This window comes from Cheilinus undulatus, linkage group 19, assembly GCF_018320785.1.
Source record: "Cheilinus undulatus linkage group 19, ASM1832078v1, whole genome shotgun sequence".
Lineage (NCBI taxonomy): Eukaryota > Metazoa > Chordata > Actinopteri > Labriformes > Labridae > Cheilinus > Cheilinus undulatus.
Genome location: NC_054883.1, coordinates 33,163,945 through 33,175,596, shown reverse-complemented (window position 1 = coordinate 33,175,596; position 11,652 = coordinate 33,163,945). Strand labels below are relative to the sequence as shown.

The 11,652-nt window shown below is 40.7% G+C and overlaps 1 protein-coding gene across 6 annotated transcripts in view; it reads right to left on the bottom strand.

The window, feature by feature from the left end:
• Nucleotides 1-2,695: 2,695 nt before the first annotated feature.
• Nucleotides 2,696-11,652, bottom strand: part of LOC121527168 (ribosomal protein S6 kinase alpha-3) — an 84,947-nt gene continuing 75,990 nt past the window's right edge. For all 6 annotated transcript variants that reach the window (XM_041813961.1, XM_041813962.1, XM_041813965.1 and 3 more), the window contains 5 exons: nucleotides 11,457-11,618; nucleotides 11,104-11,180; nucleotides 10,840-10,957; nucleotides 7,340-7,480; nucleotides 2,696-6,426 (listed from right to left, as the gene is read on the bottom strand). In XM_041813961.1, coding sequence (XP_041669895.1) covers nucleotides 6,304-6,426; nucleotides 7,340-7,480; nucleotides 10,840-10,957; nucleotides 11,104-11,180; nucleotides 11,457-11,618 — 621 coding nt within the window. In that variant the 3' untranslated portion in view covers nucleotides 2,696-6,303. The remainder of the gene's footprint in view (nucleotides 6,427-7,339; nucleotides 7,481-10,839; nucleotides 10,958-11,103; nucleotides 11,181-11,456; nucleotides 11,619-11,652) is intronic.

Sequence of the window (11,652 nt, the reverse complement as noted above, 5' to 3'; positions counted from 1 at the left end):
CGTCTCTGCTCAGTTTAGGTATCAGGCACTTTGTCTCAGTTTGTATGAACCTGTGTTCTTGCTTCTTGTCGCAGCAAGGTGACAAGTTTTTTATATACATATTTTTTGTAATTTTGTGCCTTTGTTCATAGAGGAGGACAGTGTATAGAGTCAGAAACAGAAATGAGAGAGTGGGGGAGAGATGAGCAGGAAAGGTGTCGCAGGCCGGACTTGGACCTGGGCTGCCCATGTACATGGGGTGCACAACTAGGCTATCTGCACCCAAAAATGAGAAGTTTTGTTCCGTGGCCTGATGAGAGCAGCGCTACAAAATAGTATTGATAAGTACAGGAGAGTCTGAGAAGTCAACAACAAGAGAGGTATGATTCCTGTGTCCAACATGAGCTTGTGATGCTCCCAGTAGAACTTTAAATCACCCAGTAACCGGCACAGTCTTGACGGCACATTCTGGGGTCAGCTTAGCTTGTTAAGAACCAGAGCTGAAACCAAAGAAGTACCAGGTGCAATCCCTGATGGGAAATCTAAGAAAGGAGTAGAGATGAGGCGAGCTGGTTCCACATTGCATAAAAGCACCTTTTAGATGTAAATTTGGACCTTATTAGGGTTAGAGCTATAACGGGTGTGTTTTGTCTCTTAATGATCGTATGTTCAAACAGGAAGCAAGGGGACATTTTCATGTTTGACCCTGGCACATGAATTTGAAGACTCATCAATGAATAAACAAACACTGTAAATGAGAGTGATCTGACAAATGTTCATCTGTTTCTGAATGAAGCTATAAGAGTTATTATTTTAGAGAAATCTAAGGTTTTAGCATAAAAACCTGTATAAAAGGTGCTTAAATAACTAAATATGAATTGGGTTTGGGGCATCAACACTGATATGAACTGAAACTCTATTTTTAGCAATCATTTAGAAAGTTTTTTATTTGGAGTCTGATGTCTTTGGTGTGTTTAGTTTTTATTCTTTACTGTAAGAGAGCGTCTCTGCAATGTTAAACATGTCTTTTTTACTTTTCTGACACATTAAAGGGAAACACTTCTAACTGCTGTCAACATTGTCATTTTTTTAATACTAAGCTGGACATTTATAACATTTAAATGAAAATGCTGAATTTAGGGTTTTTGTGACTGAATTTAGTTTAAAAACAGGGATGACTCAAGTAATACTGTTTGCATGCTAATGTCTAACACTTAAGCACAATGACACGTACCCCAATTCCAAAAAAGTTGGGACGTTGTTTAAAATGTGACTAAAAACAGAACATCCTGATTTAGTAACCCCTTTCAACATATATTAAACTGAATACAGCATAAAGATGATATTTTAATGTTAAAACTGATCAACTTGATTGCTGTTTGTGAATATAAACACATTCTTAATTTGATGCCTGCAACGTGATCCAAAAAAGTTGGAACAGGAGCACCTTTACACTTGCTCAACGGTGCAGCCTTCAATTAACGTCTTTTGTGCTTCATAATGCTCCATACTTTTTCAGTGGAAGACTGGTCTCGACTGCATAGAGGCCAGTCTAGGCACCACCCTCTTTGGGGCAGTTAATGTGGCATTCATGGTATCTGAGCATGTGGACAAAAGTCTTTTGGTCTCTGGTCCTCCTGGCTCACCCTAGTGAGGACTGGATGTTCACTGATGGCCAGAGGAGCTGTCTCTCTCCGGCACATTTTTGGGTATCATTGGCAAAACCATGCTCAGGAGAACGGAGGTGGGAAGGGTCAGCTGCTTGATCTGGGAATAGCAGCTGTGCTTTTACGGGCACCTGGCACTTTCTTGGGGCCTGATCCATCTCGCCATAAAAGATGCGGTAGGCCTGGACAATGGCCATTAGGAAGCCTGTATGTATTTCTCAGCATTAATGGTGCCTTCACAGATGTGCAAGTGACCCAAATCATGGGCACTAATGCACCCAACTATGGACTCATAACGATCTGGATGGTCCCCCTCTGTTCTGGAGGTTGCTGATATATGTAGGTATTTGTCTTTTTTTTGCATGTTAAAGTCTTAACTTTCATTTGTAGATACAGTGAAGTACTGTGTTAACTGACAGTAGTTCTCTAAAGGGTTTCCTGAGCCAATGTTTTAAAGTATTTTCTTGCTCCCATCCCAACTTTTTTTGGAATATGTTGCAGGCATTAAATTCAGAATATGAATATTCACAAAAAGCAATCAAATGTATCAGTTTAGACACTAAATATCTGCATTCAGTTAAAAAGTATTTGTAAATCACTGCATTCTGTTTTCATTTGCATGTTTCCCCAATGTCCTGACTTTTTTGGAATTAGGGTTCATATTTCCATGTTTCCAGTCTTGATAAGCGCTTCTGTCCCAGGTCATACCTTAAGTTTTGAATAAATTTCACACCATTAAACATCTTTTTAACTTTTCTTAAATTTTATACATGCAGATTAAATTTGAAATAACCAATAAATAAAATGCCTAATCAGCATGTGAAATTACTTTTGTGCTGTATTTAGTTATGTGTTAAAAAATTAACTTTAGTGCATCTCCTAATTTCTGCTCACCTTAGTTTTATTTATATGTCTACAGATGTTTAAGTTAGTCTTTTTTTCATTTTTTTTCATTTATAACAGTGTTTTATCTTACTAGAGTAAGTAGAGTAGAGCTTTAAAAGAAGCAAAAATGTTGAATAAGAGACATGATGCATTTATTAGCTGATTATTCTTTTTATTACTTTTAATAGAAAGTCCAACTCTCACTGCAGGTACAAAAACAGAGAGCTGGTGTAGCAGCAGGGCTGAATAGGATCAGACAGAAGAAGAAGAAGATGGACAGAGAGAGAGAGAAAGAAGAAGAAAGCTATTCCCCTGTTCATAATTACAGAAAAAAAAAAATCTTTTACATTCCTTTTTCCCAGAGCTGTACATCCAAAATTGAGGCAATATAATCAACATTTATATATTTCATATTCATATAAAAGAAAGAAAATCTGGAGTCTCAGAGCAGTTCATCCCTTTGTGTTGAAGCACACCCAGGTGAGCACAGGTGAGGAAGCTGTTAATAATCGTTCATAGGTAAAGATGACGGAGTGACGTTGGTGCTCGCTGATTGTCTTCAGTCTGCTCGTCCAGAAAGTTTAAACCCCCACAGGTGAGAGTTGGCACACAGGTACAGGAAAACACTAAAACACCTGATCAGACATGGATTTAATACGATGAGACATCCTCTGACGGCCATGTTGGAGGTTTTATCTCACATCTGAGTGTTTGAAAACTTTTTTCAACCAGGGCTGGAGGCATTACTGAGAGAGATTTCAAATTTTGCACTTAAGTCTGTTCTAATTGGAGGATGATCTGGTTAGATGTTGGAGGTTATGTGTAAAGATTAAGGTCACTAGGCTACTGTATTTCAAACACTTTCTGAGCAATTTCCTTAAGATTTTGTCTGCGTTCTAGACTCACTACTAAAGTTTTACTGTCTGACATTTGTTTACCTTGTGAAGGCATATACAGAAGCATAAAGCGGTAGTTCTAGTTATATTTTAAGTACAAGTTCACCCAAACTATCAAAAATAGTTAGCCAATTAATTCTTATTTCTTATTATTTCTTCTCTGTTCAGAAGAGTGGCATTTGGTTTCTTTTTGCAGGCAGAGTCAGTGTTCTTAACCTCCATAAAAGTACAACAATCTAAATAATCCAGTGCAAGTTCAAATCCTGAATGATGCAACAGAGATGTCTGAATAGCCCAGTGAACAGGCCCTCCACAGACGTGACTTGTTAATATCAATGCATTTTGGGATCAGTGGCACTAGCCTCCTGGCTTATTTCAGGAGCAGATTAGATATATGAAGAATGAATAGCTTCCTTTTTTGTTTTTTTTTTTTGTTTTTTTTTTTTTTTTACAGAGGGTTTTCGATGAGATTTTCTTACTGTAACATCGATCAAGATCTCTCTTAAAATGTTTTCCGTTGTCTAAAAATTAAATGCTAAAACTGGCATTTCATCTATTCATCTTCAACAAAGCAAGTCAACCCAGACATCCCTCTTCCCAGCTCCATTTTCCAGCTCCTCCTGGGGGATCCAGAGGTGTGCCCCGACCATATGGGATATATAATCACTCCAGCTTGGAGTGGGCTTGCTTGGATTGGCCTGGAAGACCTCCACAGGGAGGCCACAAGGAGGCATCCTGAATACACCTCACAGATTCCTTCCCACATGAAGCAGCAGCAGCTCTACTCTAAACTTCATTCACATGTCAGAGCTTCTCTCTATCTCTAAGGCTGAGTCCAGGGATGCTTCGAAGAAAACTCATTTCAATCACTGATATCCATGATCTCATTCTTTTGGTCATTAAAAAAAAGCTCATGGCCGTAGGTGATGGTTGGAATGCAAGCTGTTGGCACAACACAGATGTCACTGCTGCACCAATATGCCTGTAAAAGACTACGCCACCAGAGATCAGGACCCCAAGGCTACTGCTCTGCCTGTCACCTGATCCCCATGCTGATCCCTACAGGGGGCGGCCCAACTTTTTTGGATTAACCCAGGCCTCATGGTGCTTGCTGCTGAGTGTACAAAACGTCTCATACAACAACACACATTTGGATCAATAAATCTTGAAATGTAAAATCTGTCTTTTTTGTAGATTTGGGTTTACTTTAATTTCTCCCCTTTGAACCTCCAACATGGTATCTAAACTTTTAAGAAGTTTTGAAGCTGTTGGAATGTTCTTACATGTTTGTTTTCTGCTACACAGCTGAGTTTTTAAAGGGTTTTGCTGACAGAAGACTAAAGTGACAAGAGACATTAGAGACTGTTGTATGAAAAAGTGATGTTTCCGGAAGACAAAACGAGTGACTTTAAGAGCATGGATGACAACATTTGGAATAAAACTCTTCTTTAGTCTGATAAAAGCTCTCCTCCCTTCTGTCACTCATTCCTGTGTGCTTATTTACATCTCTCTCCCTCGCTCCACATATAAAAATGCATTGTCTTATTTCATAGAAACCTGAGTTTTTTTTCTTTTTTTTTTGCTCGTACATGTTGACATATTTACAGTTCAGCTCCTGTCTGCTGCTCTCACAGACGATCACTCAGCTTATACAGAAGAAGGAGTGGCTGATGTTTTCTCACACCCAGACGGTTTGAGTCTTCAGAAGATCGGATGTTTTTACCCGCTTGTTTAAGAATTGAGTCCAACAGTTTGAGCTCAAGCAGCCTGATAAGTCACCTTGGTTTTACCAGATGAATAAGTATATTTATTTTAACCTATTACAATGCCATTATTTCTATTACTATTATAACTTTGTTATCACAATTGCTATTTAATTTTCTGTTACTTTGGCACTGACCTTACAGCCTTTGTGTCATTTTTAGAGACGCTAATTATTCAGGAAAAAGCCAGTCCTAGTTAGCCACCAGAGGGTGCCACAAACTTTGAAGTTTTAGGCCGGAATTACAGCTTGGAAAGGCCATGTTTTCATAAATGTAAGATAAATGTAAATTGTTCTGGTTGCTTTCTGTAGTTTTATGTCAAATCTCCAGGGCCAAAGCTTCATTCCTTAAATTTACCCTCATTTCTGACATAGACTGCTAGATTTAAACAAACTGCTGGAATCTTAATATGAAGCCATCCATATGATAAGACGACCTAATACATTTTTGTTCTTTTGGACATACTAAACAGTAAAACACTGAAAACCAGAGGAGTGAGATGTTTAAAAATCCGTCTCCTGAGACTTGATGACACCCAGAAATCATCCAGTCTGAGCTGAAGAGGGAGCAAATGCTCATTTTCTCTCCAAAGTCTTGGTTTTTCTTCTCTGAATCTATGAGCCAGTGTTGGTTCTGTCCTTCTCTGTAGATGCCATCATCTCTGAGGCTACTTGAGGTTTAAATACTGGATCTACAGCTATGCAGACCCATGATGACAGCAGAATAACGATGATCATAGCTCCTTAAATGCATACATTAGATAACCATGTTCCTATGTCCACACTCCCTCTGTTCAGAGGAAATAAATACAGTACGTTATTTTCCTGTTGCGCTGATTGTCCAAAGCAAAGACGCCACAAGAGGGCTGAGCCTCCGAGACCACAGGCTCTCAGTGTGGAGATCCAATCAGAAGAGTCCGTTCAGGTGCAGGGCCTGACAGGAAGGGGGGAGGAGGCGGTCTCTGTGTTCCTATTTGGCTTTAGCGGTTCCTGGGTTCATCAGTAGTCTGTCCCACCGGACCGGAGAGGAGGGAGTGAGGATGACTAGGGTCCGTGGGAGGTCAGATCGAGGTAAGGAGTTGAGGAGGAGGAGAGGGAGGCAGGGTGGAGTCAGTCACAGAGCGGTGGAGGTGATCTTCTTTATCCCTCGGCGCTGAGCCAGTGTGGAGCAGCCAACCGGCTCCAGGACCGGTGGGACGTTTCTGTTCAGGGCTGAGTAGGTGGCCGCCATCGCCCCCTGCGGGAGGACACAAACAGAGCGTCAGAATACTCAGCAATTAATCAAGTCACCTTTTGTTTGCACTCTGATTGGTCTGCTGATCTACCAATCAAAGAGCTGCCCTCTCTTAGTAACTGTTGCAAGGCTACTTCAACCTGGACAAGCCTTTCAGATTAAATCAAGTATTGATAGTGCCTTAATCTTGAATTTTTAATAGTTAAATGAATTCAAAGAAATAGAAAAAAAGGTTTTTAACCTATGACTAAATCAAAGGACTTTTGACTGAATGAACCTGGATGCAGCCACACTGTCTTGGAGGGTGGGGCAAATGTTCGAGTCTTCATTAATTGAAGCTAGTCTAAAGGTTAAAAATGACTGAAATGTGACTAAAACTAATAAACATTTTCATCTCAAGACTAAAACTCAGACTAAATCTAACAGATCTGTATAAATACACAGGTATTTATACTTTTGGGTGATTAGGTACCAGAATTATAAACTTTGACTTGATTCTTGTACCTAGTCAAACAATATTTAAACCTGTTTCATACAAAAACAGAAGATCCATGCACCCATTATTCTGTATTTTCTGGTGTTGATGTTTTTTAAAATGTTACATGTGTGAACAGAATTGCTTTCAAACACAGACAAGGATAACCTCAAGATTTTAAAAAATCCTGCCAACATGTTGACTAGGCTGTAGAACAAGGTAGACATTTATTCCATTATCCTGAGAAAACAGGCTTTGTTACTAAGAGATAAAGTAATCTGATGTACTGGGAAACAAGCTCTGTTACTGCTGGAAAATTAAAATAAGACTTAAGAAAAAAAACTAGAAATTTCTGGTTATGAAGAGTAAGATGATTTTTTTCCATTTCTAACCTGCAGTAAATGTGCAAAAACCTGCAGATAAAATAGAGCAGAGCCAAACCTTGACGAGGTTCGGCTCGTCGTGTCGGTTGAGGGTGTATTTGGGCAGCTGGTCTCTGTGCGTCACCCAGGGGTGTCTGAGGACCTGACCCGCCGTCAGCCGCCGGTGAGGGTCCACATGAAGCATCTTGGAGACCAGATCCTGAGGGGGTCAGACATCACATGTAAGATCAAGGTTGGAAAAGCTCATATTCAGAAATATTTAGATTGTTTATATATTAAAAGGCACAATTTAACATAAAAATATTCATCTCCTGTCAGGAAATCTGGAATGTACCACCTTAACAGAGTAAAGAGCAATGTAGATTCAGATTCATTATAAATGTACTCTACAATAAAGCATTTTTCTGCAGCAGCTGTTTTTAAATTGTGCTATTTAACTCTTATACTTTATTCACTTTACAAAAAAGCATCCTATCTTACAGACCATTACATGTTTGTTGCATCACTGCTCTGTTTGAACTCTTTAAACTTTTAAACCTCCCTTTTTCATGAGCCTGTTTCAGCTTTGTGACAGGCATTTTCTCACTTATCCCCAGCAGGGTTTAAATATTTTATTTAGAAGAAGATATATGTTTTTAATGTCTCAAGGGGATATACAGTCCGTACACTCTGTTCTTGAACTTGCTTCTGCTCCAAGAGGACCCTATGGACATGCACTAATGGAGAGGTGTTAAAGTGAGGTGGTTTGAGGGTTCAGTGCTTTTTTAAAGGGCACCTTGGCAGTACTCTGGAAGAGAAATAGCTACTCTCCAGCAACCAGGCCAAATTCTAGTCTTGGGCACAGTCCCATTTCTGTTACCCCAACCCCTCCATTTCAAGTGCCCCCTTCTCTCTTGAATCAGACTTACAAGGGGTAGTGGTGAAGAAATAGGACAACCCTTCAACTTCCTTATATGTTATCAGTAGTCATTGACAGTATTTACTCAAACGGATGCAACTACTTCACTAGATGGCACAGAAACATCCATCTATTTTCTACTCTGCTTAGGCCGTTTGAGGTCCCGGAAGGCTTGAGCCTATCCCAGCTGTGATTGGGCTAGAGGTGGGGAACACCTGGACTGGTCGGCAGTCAATCTAAGGGCTGACATATAGAGACAAACAACCAGGCACGCTCACACTCACATCCAATTTAGAGTCACCAATTAACCTAACAAGCATGTATTTGGTAATAGAAGGAAGCCGAGGATAACCCACGCATGCACGAGGAGAACTCCGCACAGAAAGGCCCTGACTGTGAAGCAAACCAGGAATCTTTTTGCTGTGAGGCAACAGCGCTAACCCCTGCACCGCCATGCAGCCCTGCGCTCAAACAGCATTCTTTTTGAGTCTTAAGCAGCTTTCTTGCTGATGATTCACAAAGAACTGGGATATCCTGCCCCTTGATGTGAACATGCAAAACCTAGGAAAAGAGCTAAGTTGGAGAAGAAAGAGGTGCCCTGGGATTAAGTCCTGGTCTGACGGGGATGTGAAACATCTGGTTCTCAACCCAAGGCCTCACTGAGGGAGCTAGTGGGCTGATTCAACTCTTAACAGAGTGATATTTACCCCTCTGTGACGTTTTGCCTTCACCATGAATGTCACTGAGGGACAAAGTGATCCTCCATCTATGCCAGCTTTGAAAGAAGTTAAAAAGGTGTCACAGAGGGGGTTTTTACACCAGTGGTTCTAAACTGGCAGGTTGGGACCCTAAAGTGGCTCACAAAGACATACCCAGATTTTTGCTTTGAAGAAAATACTGTACGTGGTAAAAAGTCTATGATGTGCTTTTATTTTGAAGGACGTCTGAATCTTTTCGTTCTGTCAGACTTTTTGTTCCACCTCATGTTCAAACGGCCATGTTTCTCATTAGGAACATTTTGTTATGGTTTAAAAATTGAAGAAATTCTCTTTTAAGAACAGAGTGGTGGGTCCTGATTCTAAACAAGATAACAACCACTGGTTTAGACAATGCATTATCACGGATTTAAGATGCACTTTGGTGACTGCACTTCCGTATATACATTCATACTCTGCATTACCAGTACATCTTCCATGATGAACTGACATCAGAAGTCATTGTCCCTCCTCTTAAGTATGGCATACACTGTGTGATTTCAAGCCAACCGTACAACAGGTGTGGCAGAATGTCATCTCAAACTGTGCATTTTGAATCACTTACAATGCGCCGACCATCGCGCATGATTTATGTGCTCACACTATAAGGTCCAATGGTCGTGCCCGAGCTGAGTGCTCGCACTGTAAGAGTGAGGTCAGAACGGACTGTGACAGAAATCCACAGTTTCCTTTTTAAAAAAGTCTCACAGACTGAGGATGAAGTGTTTCCAGTCATATCCTCTATCTCACTCTCTGTTTCTCCCGCTATTTCTCTATCCCACACACACAAAAAGCATCACAATCTGTGCCAGCTGCAGGTCCAGAGGTAGGAATATTTCCTACTGTTTATTTCCTTTATCATAGTGAAGGTGGGGGTGCATCAGAAAGTCGTTCCAGCTGTTGCCATGGTAATTTAGAACGCTGTCTGACAGTTTACAAAGGATAAAATCCTCCAAAGTTATTTATTCTGCTCGCGTTTCTGCTCTGACTGTAGGAGGGTCTGGAGTCGTACAACCAAAATATCAAACATGTCAGATATCCATCTGACCAGTCAGGAGCTGCTGGTCGGGCTGTAATCAGATCGTTGTCTGCCGTCGCATCCCCCCTGTACACAGCATGACAAATGACACCCGATCCGACTCAAAGTCGGTGTGACTTCCAATTGAGTCGTACAACTCAAAAGTTGTGGCTGAATCGGATGAAATTCGCACAGTGTATGCCCAAACAACAGCCCATATATCATCTCTGTGGCTTTCTTTCCATGGCTTGGTATCCCTACATTGTGTGTGCAACCTGTAGCTGATAAGCATGAATATGGTGCCAAATATCCACAAGCTAAGAGGCTAGCAGTGCCTTTTTTACACCTTTTTTCCCTCAAATTTTATAAACATGCTTTAAAAGCAGTGTTTATCAACTCGTCTACCTTCAGGACCCACCAACACTTCCTAAATGAGTAATAAGGAGCCAAATTTCCAAAAAGAAATTCAACCACAAACATGACTTTGAGGAAAAATGCAGTAGTGTGGACCTTAGATGGGAGAAAAAATTATTGAACAAAGAAGACAAGACAAGTTTGAAAAGCACAAATGTGCACACTGTTTTAGGTGATAAGATGAATGAAGAAAAATGAACGAATTAGCCATGTTGGTGCTTTTTAACAGCTTTTCTCCCGTGTTGTCATAAACATGCTTTTGAAGAATACACTGATATACTATTTAGTAAATAAATCTTGTGAGATGGTGATAAAATTGAAATGATGACTTAATTCAAGACAAGTCACAAGAGAGTTGTGAGGTGTGGTTCAAGGACAAAGCAACTTGAGGGCTGGATTTATTGTGAGCGACGAGTACTGGCTCAAGTTTGAGGGACCGTTTCCTGTCTTTGCATTTCTGCGCCTTTTCTCACCTTGGCCTCAGCAGACACAGAGTTCCAGTATCCTCCAGTGAGAGAGAACTTCCCACTGCCGATTCGAGCCAGAATCTCCTCCGGTGTGTCCTCTGGGCCGTTAGCGAAAGGAGTGAACCTGAAGACAGAAAGAGCTTATGTTTAGATGACCTGGGTGTTTTTTGTTGAAGTATCAAAGGTTTCAAAGCAGTGTTTGTCTCGGAAGTACCAAATTTCCAACTCACAAAAACCACAGCTTTAAAAAAAGCGTTTTCTTTCACCCACCCTGTTAGCATGGTGTAGAGCAGGACGCCCAGACTCCAGATGTCACAGGCGGCATCGTAACCTTGCTTCTTCAACACCTGCCAGAAAAAAAACACCAGTTTGATGTTTCACTGCATTTATTTAAACATCTGCTTCATTTTTGTTTTGCACGCTCCTGCATCACAGAGCTTCAACACCTCCTGGATGATGCAGTTCAAACATCTCAGGCACATGTTTACACTCCACAGACATTTTTAATAGTCATAAAAGGGAAGTTTAAAGGTGTTTCTGCAGACTGGCAGTCACTGACATGAAACTATGTTAACTAGGAGTCTGAACAGAACTTAAGATAAACAGAGGGTGTACAATGATACCTCAGGTGCAACAAAGTTGGCGGTGTAACAAGGCGTCATGAGCAGACCGTTCTCTGCTCTCAGCTGTTTGGCGAAACCAAAGTCACAGATCCTGATGGACTCAGCGTTCCCGCTCTCGTCCACATAAAGGATGTTACTTGGCTTCAGATCTCTGTGAACCACCTGAAAACATATCAGAGAAGACACGTCAGTTGTT